The sequence below is a fragment of the Xenopus tropicalis genome, chromosome 4 (assembly GCF_000004195.4).
Source record: "Xenopus tropicalis strain Nigerian chromosome 4, UCB_Xtro_10.0, whole genome shotgun sequence".
Classification (NCBI taxonomy): domain Eukaryota; kingdom Metazoa; phylum Chordata; class Amphibia; order Anura; family Pipidae; genus Xenopus; species Xenopus tropicalis.
In genome coordinates this window covers 130,058,388-130,071,210 of record NC_030680.2, presented here as the reverse complement: position 1 = coordinate 130,071,210, position 12,823 = coordinate 130,058,388, and the positions used below count along the sequence as shown (strand labels likewise).

At 40.8% G+C, this 12,823-nt stretch overlaps 1 protein-coding gene across 12 annotated transcripts in view; it reads right to left on the bottom strand.

Moving 5' to 3' along the window:
• The window catches only part of itpr1 (inositol 1,4,5-trisphosphate receptor type 1), a 96,525-nt gene that overhangs the window by 58,138 nt on the left and 25,564 nt on the right, over positions 1-12,823 (bottom strand). For all 12 annotated transcript variants that reach the window (XM_018093683.2, XM_031901146.1, XM_031901149.1 and 9 more), the window contains exons 2-4: positions 7,510-7,612; positions 6,871-6,941; positions 1,816-1,931 (exon numbers count right to left, since the gene is read on the bottom strand). In XM_018093683.2, coding sequence (XP_017949172.1) covers positions 1,816-1,931; positions 6,871-6,941; positions 7,510-7,601 — 279 coding nt within the window. In that variant the 5' untranslated portion in view covers positions 7,602-7,612. The remainder of the gene's footprint in view (positions 1-1,815; positions 1,932-6,870; positions 6,942-7,509; positions 7,613-12,823) is intronic.

Sequence of the window (12,823 nt, the reverse complement as noted above, 5' to 3'; positions counted from 1 at the left end):
GTTACTGGCACATGAGGAGATTTGTTGCTGGTGGCAAATCTGCCCTACTATAGGCAACAAATAGGGTTGCCATCTGGCTAGTATTATACTGGTCTGGCCAATGTTATTAGCAAAAATAGAAAGGCCGGTAATTTTCTTTTTTTCCAGAAAAGGAGGCAACCCTAGCAACAAATCTGCTGAAAATGCCAACTCATTGCCTGACCTGATTACTGCAACTAAAAGACATTACTTGTGGCAATACAGCTTAATTGCAGGGGAAAATTCCTTCTTTCGATTCTCACAATTAAACCAGATCGCCTTACGCGCACTAAAAAGAGTTTTAATACGCTGCTGTATAGCCAACAAGGCTACCAAAGTAAACAGGGCAATAGGGCACACGTTTACATAGCAGATAACTCAACCCAAGAGTTTAAGGCTAATGTCCCATGACGCAAGTTAAGCTTGCCATACACGTACCAATAAAATCATATAAAACACATATGTACAGTGTGTGGGCTCCGAATTATTTTCCCGATAATTTTCATACCATGATTGTTGATCAGCCAAGTTAGAAAATTTCGGTCAGATAATGATAAAGTTTACGAATGTATTGTTTATTGGATGATATCCTTGGGGGACTAACAATGAAGTCACTTTCATACAATTGGTGTCTGCCAACAATTTCATGTTCACAACATCCTCCCATTTGTATTTTAAGGGCTTTGTCCTACAATTTTAGTCTAAATGTTAGTTTCAGATTGTTGCATTTAAACGTATGACCGATATCCAGAATAATATCGGTCTGAACCTGAACGTGTAAGGCCAGCTTTAGTTCCCTGCGATAGATCTCTGCTACAGGGGTGAGTAACTGCTCCAAAAGGTCTGGTGGAACGCTGGTGGAAAGCCTTCGCATGACTTCGGCATTTCAAAGTGGCACAAAGTTTCCTTTTCCAGGCAACTTAGCACGACTTTGGAAACCCTAAGTGATGTGTAGGCCACACGCCGGTGGAAAGGCACTTTGAAGCCGTTAGTTGGCAACGGTAGCAGAGCTCTATCGCAGGCAATAACTCGCTCTGTGGGACATTAGGCTTAGTTCTTACACAGAAAGATAAACAGCCCAATGTCATTTATGGCTCTCTACAGAACTGCAGAATTTTTTAGTAAATTATATGTTTTATCTAGATAAAATATTTGTTGCCAAGTGCAAAGACACACGGATGATTAGTCCCCATGATTTTTAAAAACCCAGGAGACTAATTGCATACATAGGTAGAAGTCACTGTATGTGAAATATACCGTGCAGTACAAATCGCCATTATTATAGCCATGGCGATTAGTTGCTGCACCTGGGTTTTAAAAAATCATGGCAACTAATGTGGCCCCATGTGTCTTCATGCTGGTTGAACAGATGCATACTTTCAATTTAAAACTATTTTCATGGTATGGCTTTACTGTTCCTTAAAACAAGATCAGATTGGACATCTAAGATTCCAATTTGAGCTTACTATTGTACAGATTCTAACTGGTTGGTAAATCCATTTAGCCAGTGATCACATTGGCAGCTATACAGAAATAGCAGAATGGATGAATGGCTGGGGAGCAGCAGAGCCAATCTGGCTTTCAGTGTGTGTAGATCTGCCCAATTTCACAAAGTGGTAGTTTACATTATCAGGATATCCCTAGATGAGTAGACTATACCTGTGCCAACAGTTAATGACTGTCTGAGGGCTACTGCCAAGAATTTCCCCTTGGGGGTTTTACTACCCACCTGCAGAGCAGATAAATGAAGATTACATACTCTGACTATAAGCTATATTGCTTTAGCATTCCACTCACATGTAGTTTGTTTAACAGGACAGTATCTGTGGTGCTACTGGCTCCAGGTTTTGCTGCTTTCCAGAACTGCTTTTGAGCTGAGTATCTGTTCATAGGACACAGTCTAAACAGGCAATCTGTAAGACAGGACACATGTTAATATAGTGGTTATATGCATACAATAGCATAGAGTACAGTATGGGGTTAAAGGACAAGATAAATCACACTCACTACAACAGGAGTGCCACCCTGGGTATATTAGGCGGCAGAAAGAGAGATAAAGACGGATCTCCCAGCTGAAGCCCTATATTCCAGCTGGGAGCACTGGTTTACAGTCCAGTGCTTTGAACATAAACTTTGCATTTTTATCATTTAATTTATGAACAATAGAGAGATTTGCACGAGGAGTATTAAATGACCATAGGTGGCTAAATTATTAGCATTTGTGGTCCTATGCTTGTATAAGTATGATTACTGCTCCATTTTATAAAATGTAATGCGTATGCACAACTGGGGGCACAGTGGGTGAGATGGCGTGGTACTGGGAGAAGGCATTAGATTTATATTTGCAGGCTGGGGAAGGGGCAGAGGCTGCAGCTGGATTATCCAAACAAAAGAACTGCATGTTGCTATAAAAATGACAAGGCTTAAAGCCAGTAGTAGGATATGTTTGCTGTGCCAGCTGTTGCAGAACTCACACGACCAACCCCCATCAAAGAAGATGATAGAAGATATAGTTCTACAAGAGCTGAAGTTAGATTTAAGCTTAACACCCTCTGACGTACAGTGGTAGTCACAGGGACTTCCCTTGAGAAAGTCACCCCCCTATCCCTGAAGCAAGAATTTAGCCTGGAAGCATGACCTGTAGCAAAGATGTCACCCAAAAGTCTGTGTTCTATTATCTTTGTGCTACAAATTCCATAAACCCACCAAGTACACTGGAAATTAAAGCCAACATTTCCCCACCTACAGTTATAAGCAAGGCGGCTGAGCATGCTGGGAGTTGTAGTGCATAAACTTAGGTTTGCGACCCCCTGCCCAAACAGCTCCATTTACAAGCCCTAAAGCAAATTGACTTTACTAGGAGAATAAAGAGGGTTTAAACATGAGAAATACAAACACATGTAAACCAGTTAAAGATGTGATTATATAAATAAAGTAAAACTTTATGCCCCACAGGGGGTAATTTGCCCCCTCCTCGCACAGTATCTCCCACCCCCCAACAACGTAAGGACCAGACGGGGTCCCTGAAAAAGCCACGAAAGGGTTATTCCCTTGTGCCTGGGAATGCGGAGCAATCCTGCCCAGGATGGATGTCTGGGAACAGAGCAGCACAGCTCCAGGACAGAGGCAACTCATTTACCAAATAAGGGCAGTGCATTGCAGGAGAGCTTGGGGGGAAGCAGGGGGTGTTTGCTAGGAGAGGATGCAGGGTGAAACCTTAGGAGAGAGAAGCAGATAACAGGGGAAAACTTAGTAGAAGCCTATATATAGTGAGAGTGTGACCCCCACCTCCAAAACAATAGAAAATGTGACATTTTAGTCAATTCAAGAGGGCACTCACCAAACTAAAGGTCCCCATACACGGGCCGATTCTAGCTGCCGATATCGGTCCCTTAGATCAATTCGGCAGCTAATCGGCCCGTGTATGGGCACTACTGACGGGACTGCCCGACCAATTTCTGACCTGAAATCGAGCCAGATATCGATTGGGCAGGTTAGAAAATCTAGTCTGATTGGGGACCGCATTGGGACCAACTTTGCCTATACCAGTTGTTATACATCGCCAAGCGAGCAGATCTTAAGGTGTATGGCCACCTTTAGGCATAGCCCTTTCATTTCCTCCCTTACAGGCACAGAGAATATGAGGCTGTGCAACCCATCACTCTCCAGATGTTGCTGAACTACAGCCTGAGAATAGGTTTCAGTTCTGCAAATCCAAGAGCACAAGTACAACCTTTACGGTGAAGAGACACGGGGTGATTAGTCACAGCGACTTTTTTGCCCATGGGCTACAATGCTCGTCGTGGCGACTAATCGTGTGCACAATTTCACTGCGCAGATTAGTCGCCAAGACTTTTCATAAAGTCGCGGCGACTAATCGCCCCGTAGGTCTTCGCCCTTAGGGTGAAGACATATGAAGCTACTAATAGTAGCTACTTGTTGTGGCTACTAAAAAAAGACAATGCTGATCATTTACTGATAATTGTCTCAATGTGTTTTAGCAGAGGCAATTCTCAGTATTGTCTATGGCAGGGTATTTTCTGGGGTTTAGTAGCCTTGAAAAAGTAGCTGCTACTTGTAGCCCAGTGTGTCTTCACCCTTACAGGTGACTTGTAGAACTGACATGCCACTCATGCAGCTGTACAGGGGCCCTAGGAACCCAGTAACTGAGGAAGTGCCCAGGGCTAATCCTACCACTGCTGACTTGCTTTATAAGGTTGATAGCAACACGAAAGCTGCCTGCAATTAAATCTCCTCTACCGCAGGGAAGTAATCTGCAAATGATTTCCCACAGACAATGTAAAATTGCTGGTGGGAAAACACACGCATTTCTTCATTTTCCTGAAGTAGGCCAAAGTTGCCTCACAAGGAAGCATCAGCAGACTGGTGGTGCAGATTTATTACAGGCGACTAATGTGTGCCATAGCCCTAAACATCCATTTCAAGCAAACTCTAAAAATGGTGTGGTCCAGAACACTAGAAAAAGCAATGTTGCAACAGCACAGAAACCCACAACCTTATGTTTGCTTTCATTATCTGAATTATCCAAATGAAAGTCAATTGCTGATTGGTTGCTAGGGATTAATAATCCAGTGAAAATGTGTGCTTGATGAAGAGCTGTTAACTCTTGTATTGGATAGGGAACGAGGTTTCAGCAGGCTCATATAGGGGGAGGCCGACTTCTCTGCTGAACTTCCCCTTTAAATATGTAAGCTGTATTAATACAAAGTAAAAGTGCAGCTAAAGTGGGGCTGTGCTTGATTAACATGTTGCATACGACACTGGGAAGTAACAGGTATAGTTATTGAGGGCACTGGAAAATGGTTTCCTTTTTTATTCCCAAGATTGAAACCCCTGTACACTCAGAGGAAGAAGAAGAAGCTTGAAGTAAAGCTGTTAATATAGAGACGTCAAGGATCTGGGTTAATAGACATGAGAGCAGCGCATAGTTGATTTCAAGCCTGGAGCAGGGCACGGTCAGGAATTAATAGAAATGAGGTTAATACATTGCATGAAGAAACATCCCAAATCAGGACTTTATAATCTGAGCACCAGATGACAATGGGGGTGGGTGATAGTAACCCTTTATGGTAGAAGCCAGAAGGCTCAGGTCCACAGGGGAAGGGGGTGATTAATCGTAAATCTTAAATAAACATGCAATAATCTTATCCAACAAATCTCATTTTGTGACTTAATGAATCTCAGCAATCAGCCCTTGGATTCCAAAAATTAACCTCCTCCCCGGAGAGCAGATACTGCAGAGAAATAGCAGCCCAGTTGCTATGAGGAATGAAGCAGTGACAGCCATCTATGCTGAGATGGAATGGAGCAAGTTCTGTAAACACAGACTGATGTATATGAACATGCTGACTATGTCAATGCTATAAAGTATTATAGGATGAAAATAAATAGTGACCCTGTATTAAGCAGCTTTCCAGTTGCCAAGTGGTCGCAGTAAGGGGATGCCTAGTGCAAGCCACAATGATCTACTTGTGCCTGGGTGAGTTTCTTATAGGGGCCCCTGCACCCAAAACAACTTTTGCACAGTGTATAGTGGGAAAGAACTTAAATTACATTTCTTACAGTCATTAAAACATTTAATGGATTTCATTGAATATGCAGTTGCCATTGATCTCTGTACCCCTAACTCTGACCCCTAAACAAGATTGCAAGGTAGCCGATTAAAAGATCTAAAAGAAGAAAGGATTCCTGTTACATTGCTTTAAGTCAGTCCCTGGGCACCAAAAATAATTAACAATGCTTTCAATAGCAATTACACTAACAAATAGCTTTAAAATCAATTTAGTTTCTATATTAATATTTTTTATACTGGAAAGTGGCTTAGAATTAAATTTCCTTTTACAATAAAAATAAAGTTTTTGGGTGCAGGACATTGCCCTGGTCTAATAGCTAATAGCCCATACCAGCCAATCAAGCAGTTGTTTAATTTAGTCTGAATATGGCCATAAAAAAAACAACTGTTTGATTGGCTGGTATGGGCTTTTAGACCAGGGCAATGTCCTGCACCCAAAAAACTTTATTTTTATTGTAAAAGGAAATTTAATTCTAAGCCACTATCCAGTATACAAAATATTAATATAGAAATGAAATGGATTTTAAAGTTTGACATTTACTTTTATTTACTCTGCATATGGCCATAAAAAAGTAAATGTCAGACTAAAAGCTATATGATTTTTAGTATGTGTATGTTAGGTAGATGATTCTTATACCAAGGACACTGGTTGGTTGGTTTGTCAGTCGGACATGTCCGAATGTGTACCATGCCAGCCAGTGCATGATGCATTGGTATATGAGCAGCAGCTCCTTCACCTGCTAGACTGTCAGCCAATCACACGGAACAGAATAAGGTGTCCATCCATGGCTCATTGATTGGATACTGAGAAGTATCTACCAGGGTATGGCCATCTCAAGCAAAACTTTGTTGAGGCAGAGAAGAAGGGGGTATAAAACTGCTGGAATCCAGCATCTAAACATTAACATATCCACTGAGAAGTGTGGAAGAGTTAATATTCCTGCACTCCCCCCTGACAATGGGACAGGAGAATCCCAGAGAGCAGAGGCCCTTCAAGAAGAGAGCAGTCTGCTGATATTAACAGGAAATGGCTGCAGGGGAATCCAGAGGCGATGTACTGGCAGGATCCCAGGGAAGTGGAAATGCAGCAGCAAGGCAGAGAGGGAAAATGAGTTCAGGAGGGGAGAAGATTATGTATCATTTGGATGACATCAAACTTAAGCTTGAGCTGCACAAGCTGCGCATTTCAACCTGCCGCTTCAGGGAAAACAGCAATAAAAGCATCTGGAGCTACACTGCTGACCACCATAAGTACTCACCTCGGAATTTTTTGGGTGGATTATTGAGATCGCCTGCATCTGGCTGTACCACACACCTGTCATCCACCAATCTGCAAGGGGAAGAAGAGATCCAAATAAGCAGTTACCATGCCCTGCGTAGGTCTATAGTGTTCAGCAAATGAGTCCTTTACCTGGTTACATACCAATACACAGTGCGCTTATTGTGGTACAGGTATGGTACCTTGTACTTGATCCTTACTATTGTATAATTAAACGTTATTGGAGGCAAAACAATCCTGTTACGTAACAATCCTGTTACACAACTATTTCTTTTTAGTAGACTTAAGACATGGAGCTCCAATGATTCCTTATCCAGAAAACACCAGGTCCCAATCATTCCGGATAACAGGTCCCAAACCTCTAATAGCATTAACAGCTTCCTACATCTGTAGGATAAAAACTAAAATACTGCATTTGCACAACATATATCATTGGCAAATTAGGTTTCTGTTGTCACAAGCCTTACGGTTGTTACAGGAATTACTACAAAGTGGAATGCTGGGATAGTGAACCAATGTCAGTTGCACAGGAGAAAATCTAGAATGAGAAGTCACAGCTTGGTAATGAAGACCAGAATGGAGAAAATGAAGCATTTTAGTGTGTATAACAGTATCTTACCCCAGCGTGTTGATGAACCCATTGACAGACCCCTCCGCATATAGAGAAACAATGTCCCCAACATGGAGAAAACTAGACATCTTGTCTGACATGGCTGCAGCTCCTAGAAAAGAAAAAAAGAAATGTGTCAACAAAGACTCCAGGCAGGATCCAGCAGGCCATTCAATTCCCAGTTTGAAGCTTTCTGCACATCCCAAACCCTTAAACCTAGCGCCATATAAGGGTGAAGACACACTTTTTAAAAAAAGTTGCAGTGACTGACGCTGCAAAGCATGCACGATTAGTTGCAGCGACTTGTATCTTAATCTATGGTAGTTAAATGGCAGAGATTATTTGCTGCTACAGAGTTTTATAAAGGTTTTGCCGACCAATTGCCCTTTGTGCCTTCGTCCTAACCATAAAAAAAAAATTTAATTCCCCTCAAAACAACCACCATTTATTTCCAGTATGGTTACAGAACCCAATTTCTAGTGATTTTCCTCAAAGAATGACCACTTCGAAGCAAAACACCTACAGGTGCAGTGTAATTACTGTAGTAATTTACTTAAAAATAAAGAGTGAGAGTAAGTAAATTGTTTAACTTGAGGGATCTTAATACACAATGATTGAAATCATATTTCAGCTTCTATGGATGATAAAACTATCAGAGGATTTATGCCAATCCTGCCTAGTTTGTAACTGAAATTGTTAAAAGAACACTTATTTACTTGGAGCATCTTTGCAAACATATTTTTTTTTTAATTCAGATTAAACAAACACTGTAGTTATCAACTGCATTATGACTGGTAAAGAGAGGACTTTAGGGCTTAGTAGTTTCATCTTAATGAAGGAACATGAAGAGTAAAGATGGCGGCATTTGTGGTCAAAGCTGCCTTAAAAGCTTTGGCTACAATATGGCAATTCCCAAAACTCACGATGGGCAACATTTTACAAACCTATAAATAACAACCTAGCGTGTGTGTAAATTAGTTGAAATAACATTGAAAAAGCAGCGTTTTTAAACCAAACAGAATCCATGGAACAAAAAACCAGGAGAAAAATGCAAGTTTTATAAATGAGAAAGCATTAAGGGATTAACATTTTCTAAAAATAAAATGGATGAATGGATCACTGAATAGGGTGACTGGAAAAATTGTGATTAATTAAAATGCCTATTGGGGCAGAATGTACAGGAGGCCGATTTACAGTGGAGCTTTATTGTTTAGTGGTTTAGAAAGCAAAAACAAAATAATGAGATGTGTAATTTTACTTGCATTTCTTTATTTAGCAAGCTTAAATGAATTTTAGGAAACAGCCAAGAGCTACCAAGTGTGTGGATATATTAAATTGCATTATGTTGCACATTCTGTGCATTCATCTACTAAGAAATATGCACATATAATAGTCTCAAACATGTAAACCCTATGTTTTCCTACCATGTATACAAGTTGGGCACATCTCCCACACCCAAACCACACCACTTATTCTGGATATATCCCTTCAGTTTGTTTTAGAATATGTGATGGCAAAAAGCAGCTTACACACAGTGGCCTTTTTTCCTCTCACACATCTTCAGTGACATCTGCAAGCAGCACATGTGTGCTGTAAAGTTCATGCAATGAAGAGTGCAGGCTTACATAGGCAGAACCAACTGTAATAAAGGCTAATGCCAGATGAGGCGTAGGGCGGATATTTTCGGCAAGCGGAAAAACGCTTGCTGAAAATACCGCCCTATGCCTCCTACATGTGCCTGCACCCGAATGAGATACGCTGGGGTACAGGCATACACGCTTTTCCTCTTCCCAAAAATATCCACCCTACGCCTCATCTGGCATTAGCCTAAAAGCCCTGCTTGGATTGTGCTCTGTAAAGGGTAAGCTGAGCACAGGAGAGGAAGGTAGGGAAAATATATGTTTCTCCAGCAGAGTGCACAGCTAAAGCTTCTATGGAAACCAGCAATACCATTTCTTCATGCTAGACTGGAGGATGTGTTTGGTAACCCAGAGTTAAGAACTGAGCATGCCCAGTAAGCCAAGAGTCAAAGTCAATTCCTAAGAAAGGGGGTCACAAGTGGGTTAGAAGAGGAAAATAAATCTTTAGTGATTAAGGGGATGAGGAAACCTTAGAATTAACCTTTAAATACCTGCCACTCTGGTTGTTCAAAGATCTCAGACTGTTCACCGATTACATTTTTGTGGAGAGTTTACATGTCCTTTAATATCCTATAAATATTAATAATGGGCGAGTGCAGACAGAGGAACGTATATATATGTGACATTATGCTAAACAATGGCCTAGTTATTATTTTGTATGAAAGCAACACGTGTCAAAAAACTAGGACGCTTAAAACTCTTAAAATAGTCCTACAATCCAGGTCATTACATAATCTTATGTTTAACAACTTAGTACTTTATTTCTGTACAGCTACAGGTATACACAGCAAGTAGAAAATGAGACCTAAAGAGGTATGTGCCAGGATCACATCATGAGACTTTAGTTGCACAAGTTGAAAGGTTTCTGATGGGACAGGGAGCCATTGTTTCAACAAGGAAGATGGAAATCTACTCTGCATTCCAGAACCTCTAAGGATAGATACAATCATTTCTGATCGCAAATGTCACAAAAATGCTTAAGAAAAAATGGTATTAGTCATGATAAAATCGTATTGAGGATTCGAAAGTCACAAAATTTTCGTATCCGAGCGTTTGTAAGCGGCAGGAAAACCTTTCCGACTTTGATCCTTCTGTGTATGATTTTGGAAGCCACCCATAGGACTCAATGGCACTCTGCAGCTCCAACCCGGCCCAAGGAAAGTCTCCCATAGGGCTCAATGGCACTCTGCAGCTCCAACCAGGCCCAAGGAAAGTCTCCCATAGGGCTCAATGGCACCCTGCAGCTCCAACCTGGCCCAAGGAAAGTCTCCCATAGGGCTCAATGGCACCCTGCAGCTCCAATCTGGCCCAAGGAAAGTCTCCCATAGGGCTCAATGGCACTCTGCAGCTCCAATCTGGCCCAAGGAAAGTCTCCCATAGGGCTCAATGGCACTCTGCAGCTCCAACCTGGCCCAAGGAAAGTCTCCCATAGGGCTCAATGGCACTCTGCAGCTCCAACCTGGCCCAAGGAAAGTCTCCCATAGGGCTCAATGGCACTCTGCAGCTCCAACCTGGCCCAAGGAAAGTCTCCCATAGGGCTCAATGGCACTCTGCAGCTCCAACCTGGCCAAAGGAAAGTCACGATAACAAAGCTTGAATGAATCTGAAACCTTCGTACTCGGCACGACAAATACGATTTCGTCACACAAATTGTCACCCTTTTTTTGCCAAGTATGAAAAAGTTGCGCAAATAACCAAGAAAGTCGTAAAAATTACGCACAGTACGAAATACGATTTTTTTGTGTTCAGAAGCGATCGTACTTTGATAAATAGGCTCCTTACAGTTAAACCTTTGTCCATCCCAAGGAGAATGTATTAACACTGGGCAAATTTGCACTTGGGTAGTAACCCACAGCACTTAATCAAATTGTTGCATGTATTGTTCTACCTGCAGCTGGCTTAAAAAAGGCCATTCACTGATTGGTTCTATGGTTTATTGCACATGGACAAATTTGCCCAGTATTGATAAATGAGCCCCACTGGGCCACAGTTCTCTACAGAATGTTACATAATGATCTGACACTGTTCTCTTTCCCACAAGTTTGATGACCAACACACCTCACAAAGAGCTTAAAAGGTTTCTTGTTATGACATTCATAATATTAAAGTTACAATATTTTAAACATTTCATATTAAGCTTAAAATTCAACCCTCTGCTTGGGCATTACTATTATTCCCCTTGCAACTTATTATGACAGGTCAATTTCAGAAGCTTCAAGTGGTTTCCTTGTTGAAGGGAAAATTAAAACAAAAAAGCCTACAGTGACCCAGAAACACTGGATGCCTAGATTTCCTACTTTACTTAAGGGTTCATTTTGCCTTCCAAGTGCATAAACATGGCTAAAAGGCTACAGAACTCACTACTGTCACTTGCCATATGCAACTAAGGTTTTTACCATCTGCTGTGGCCTAAGGTAGAATAAAAGGGTATTTCCATCTCTGTGCGAAAATGCCAAGGGTTTCTGAATATAAAATAGAAGCATATATAACCTCCTTAAAGTGTGGACAGTAATAGCTTTAAAGAAATGCCAAATAGGATAATGTCAATTTAAAAGGAACGGCAAGTCCTTTATTAGATTGTTGAGGCTCAATAGCCTCAAAAGCACAATTTGTGTTTAAAGCAAAATTAAAATAACCCTGCAAATGGGCCGTTAAATGGGAAAGCCGATGTACAGAAGAAAATGGAGTTCTTGAAGAGGGCTGAGATATGATCACTTCCAGTTAAACCTTACAGCAGTCATTTAAGGGCTTTAAATAGATATATCCTCCCATAATCAGACCACATCCAGGTTGAGACGGACGGGGCGAAATAAAAAAATAAAATAAAGCATACAGCAAGATTCTGATAAGGTTTCCAGAACGTGCAGGGTACTTGAAATAAAACCATAAAGATGTCAAACCCAGCAGGCTGGCATTCTCTCCAGAGCATGTCTCTGTTATTAAATGGATTGCCTGTGCCAAGGTGAAAGCATTTATTTTTTATTTCATGTAAACCAGCCCTGCCCAAACATCACAGCAAATGAATGAAGTCCTGCAGATCCCCTGCTTCTCCCTTACCCTACTATACAACTGCATGCTGGGAAATACTCTAAAGTAAAACTTAATGCTCAAGGCAATACTGCATCAGAAATTAAAAAAAGGGGGGGGGGACCGATTTATTAACTAGCTGTGTTTAACTAGCAGTAAGGATTGAGGCGGCTGTATTTTATTAAAACAATTGCACATAACAAAATGAGCTTCTCACAATTATTCATCCTATTAGCTTGCATTGTATTCATTTTAAACAAAATGCTTGTTACTTTAATGGGGCTTAACATTTCAGCAGGGTGTTGGCGTTTAGACCTGCCATAGAGTTCTTACACCCTGACAGCACAAAATTAATTTAACGCTCAAAGCAGTCTAAAGTATTCTGACAAACTGGCGCATTTAATAATGTATTAGTCCTGACAATTGTAATAAATCAAAAAACATATTAATGCTGGGGATAGCTCAATTCAATCTATAGTAATGTTGCACACATAGATAATAAAAAATAAATTTATGATTATGGAAAGTAATGTTTAGAACAGATTTAATAATTGTTTGGAAAAACAGATTTACTAATTATGATGGAAATGTTTATGGCCATGTCAAAATAAATATATATATATATGTTCATGGCCATGTCAAATATATATATATTG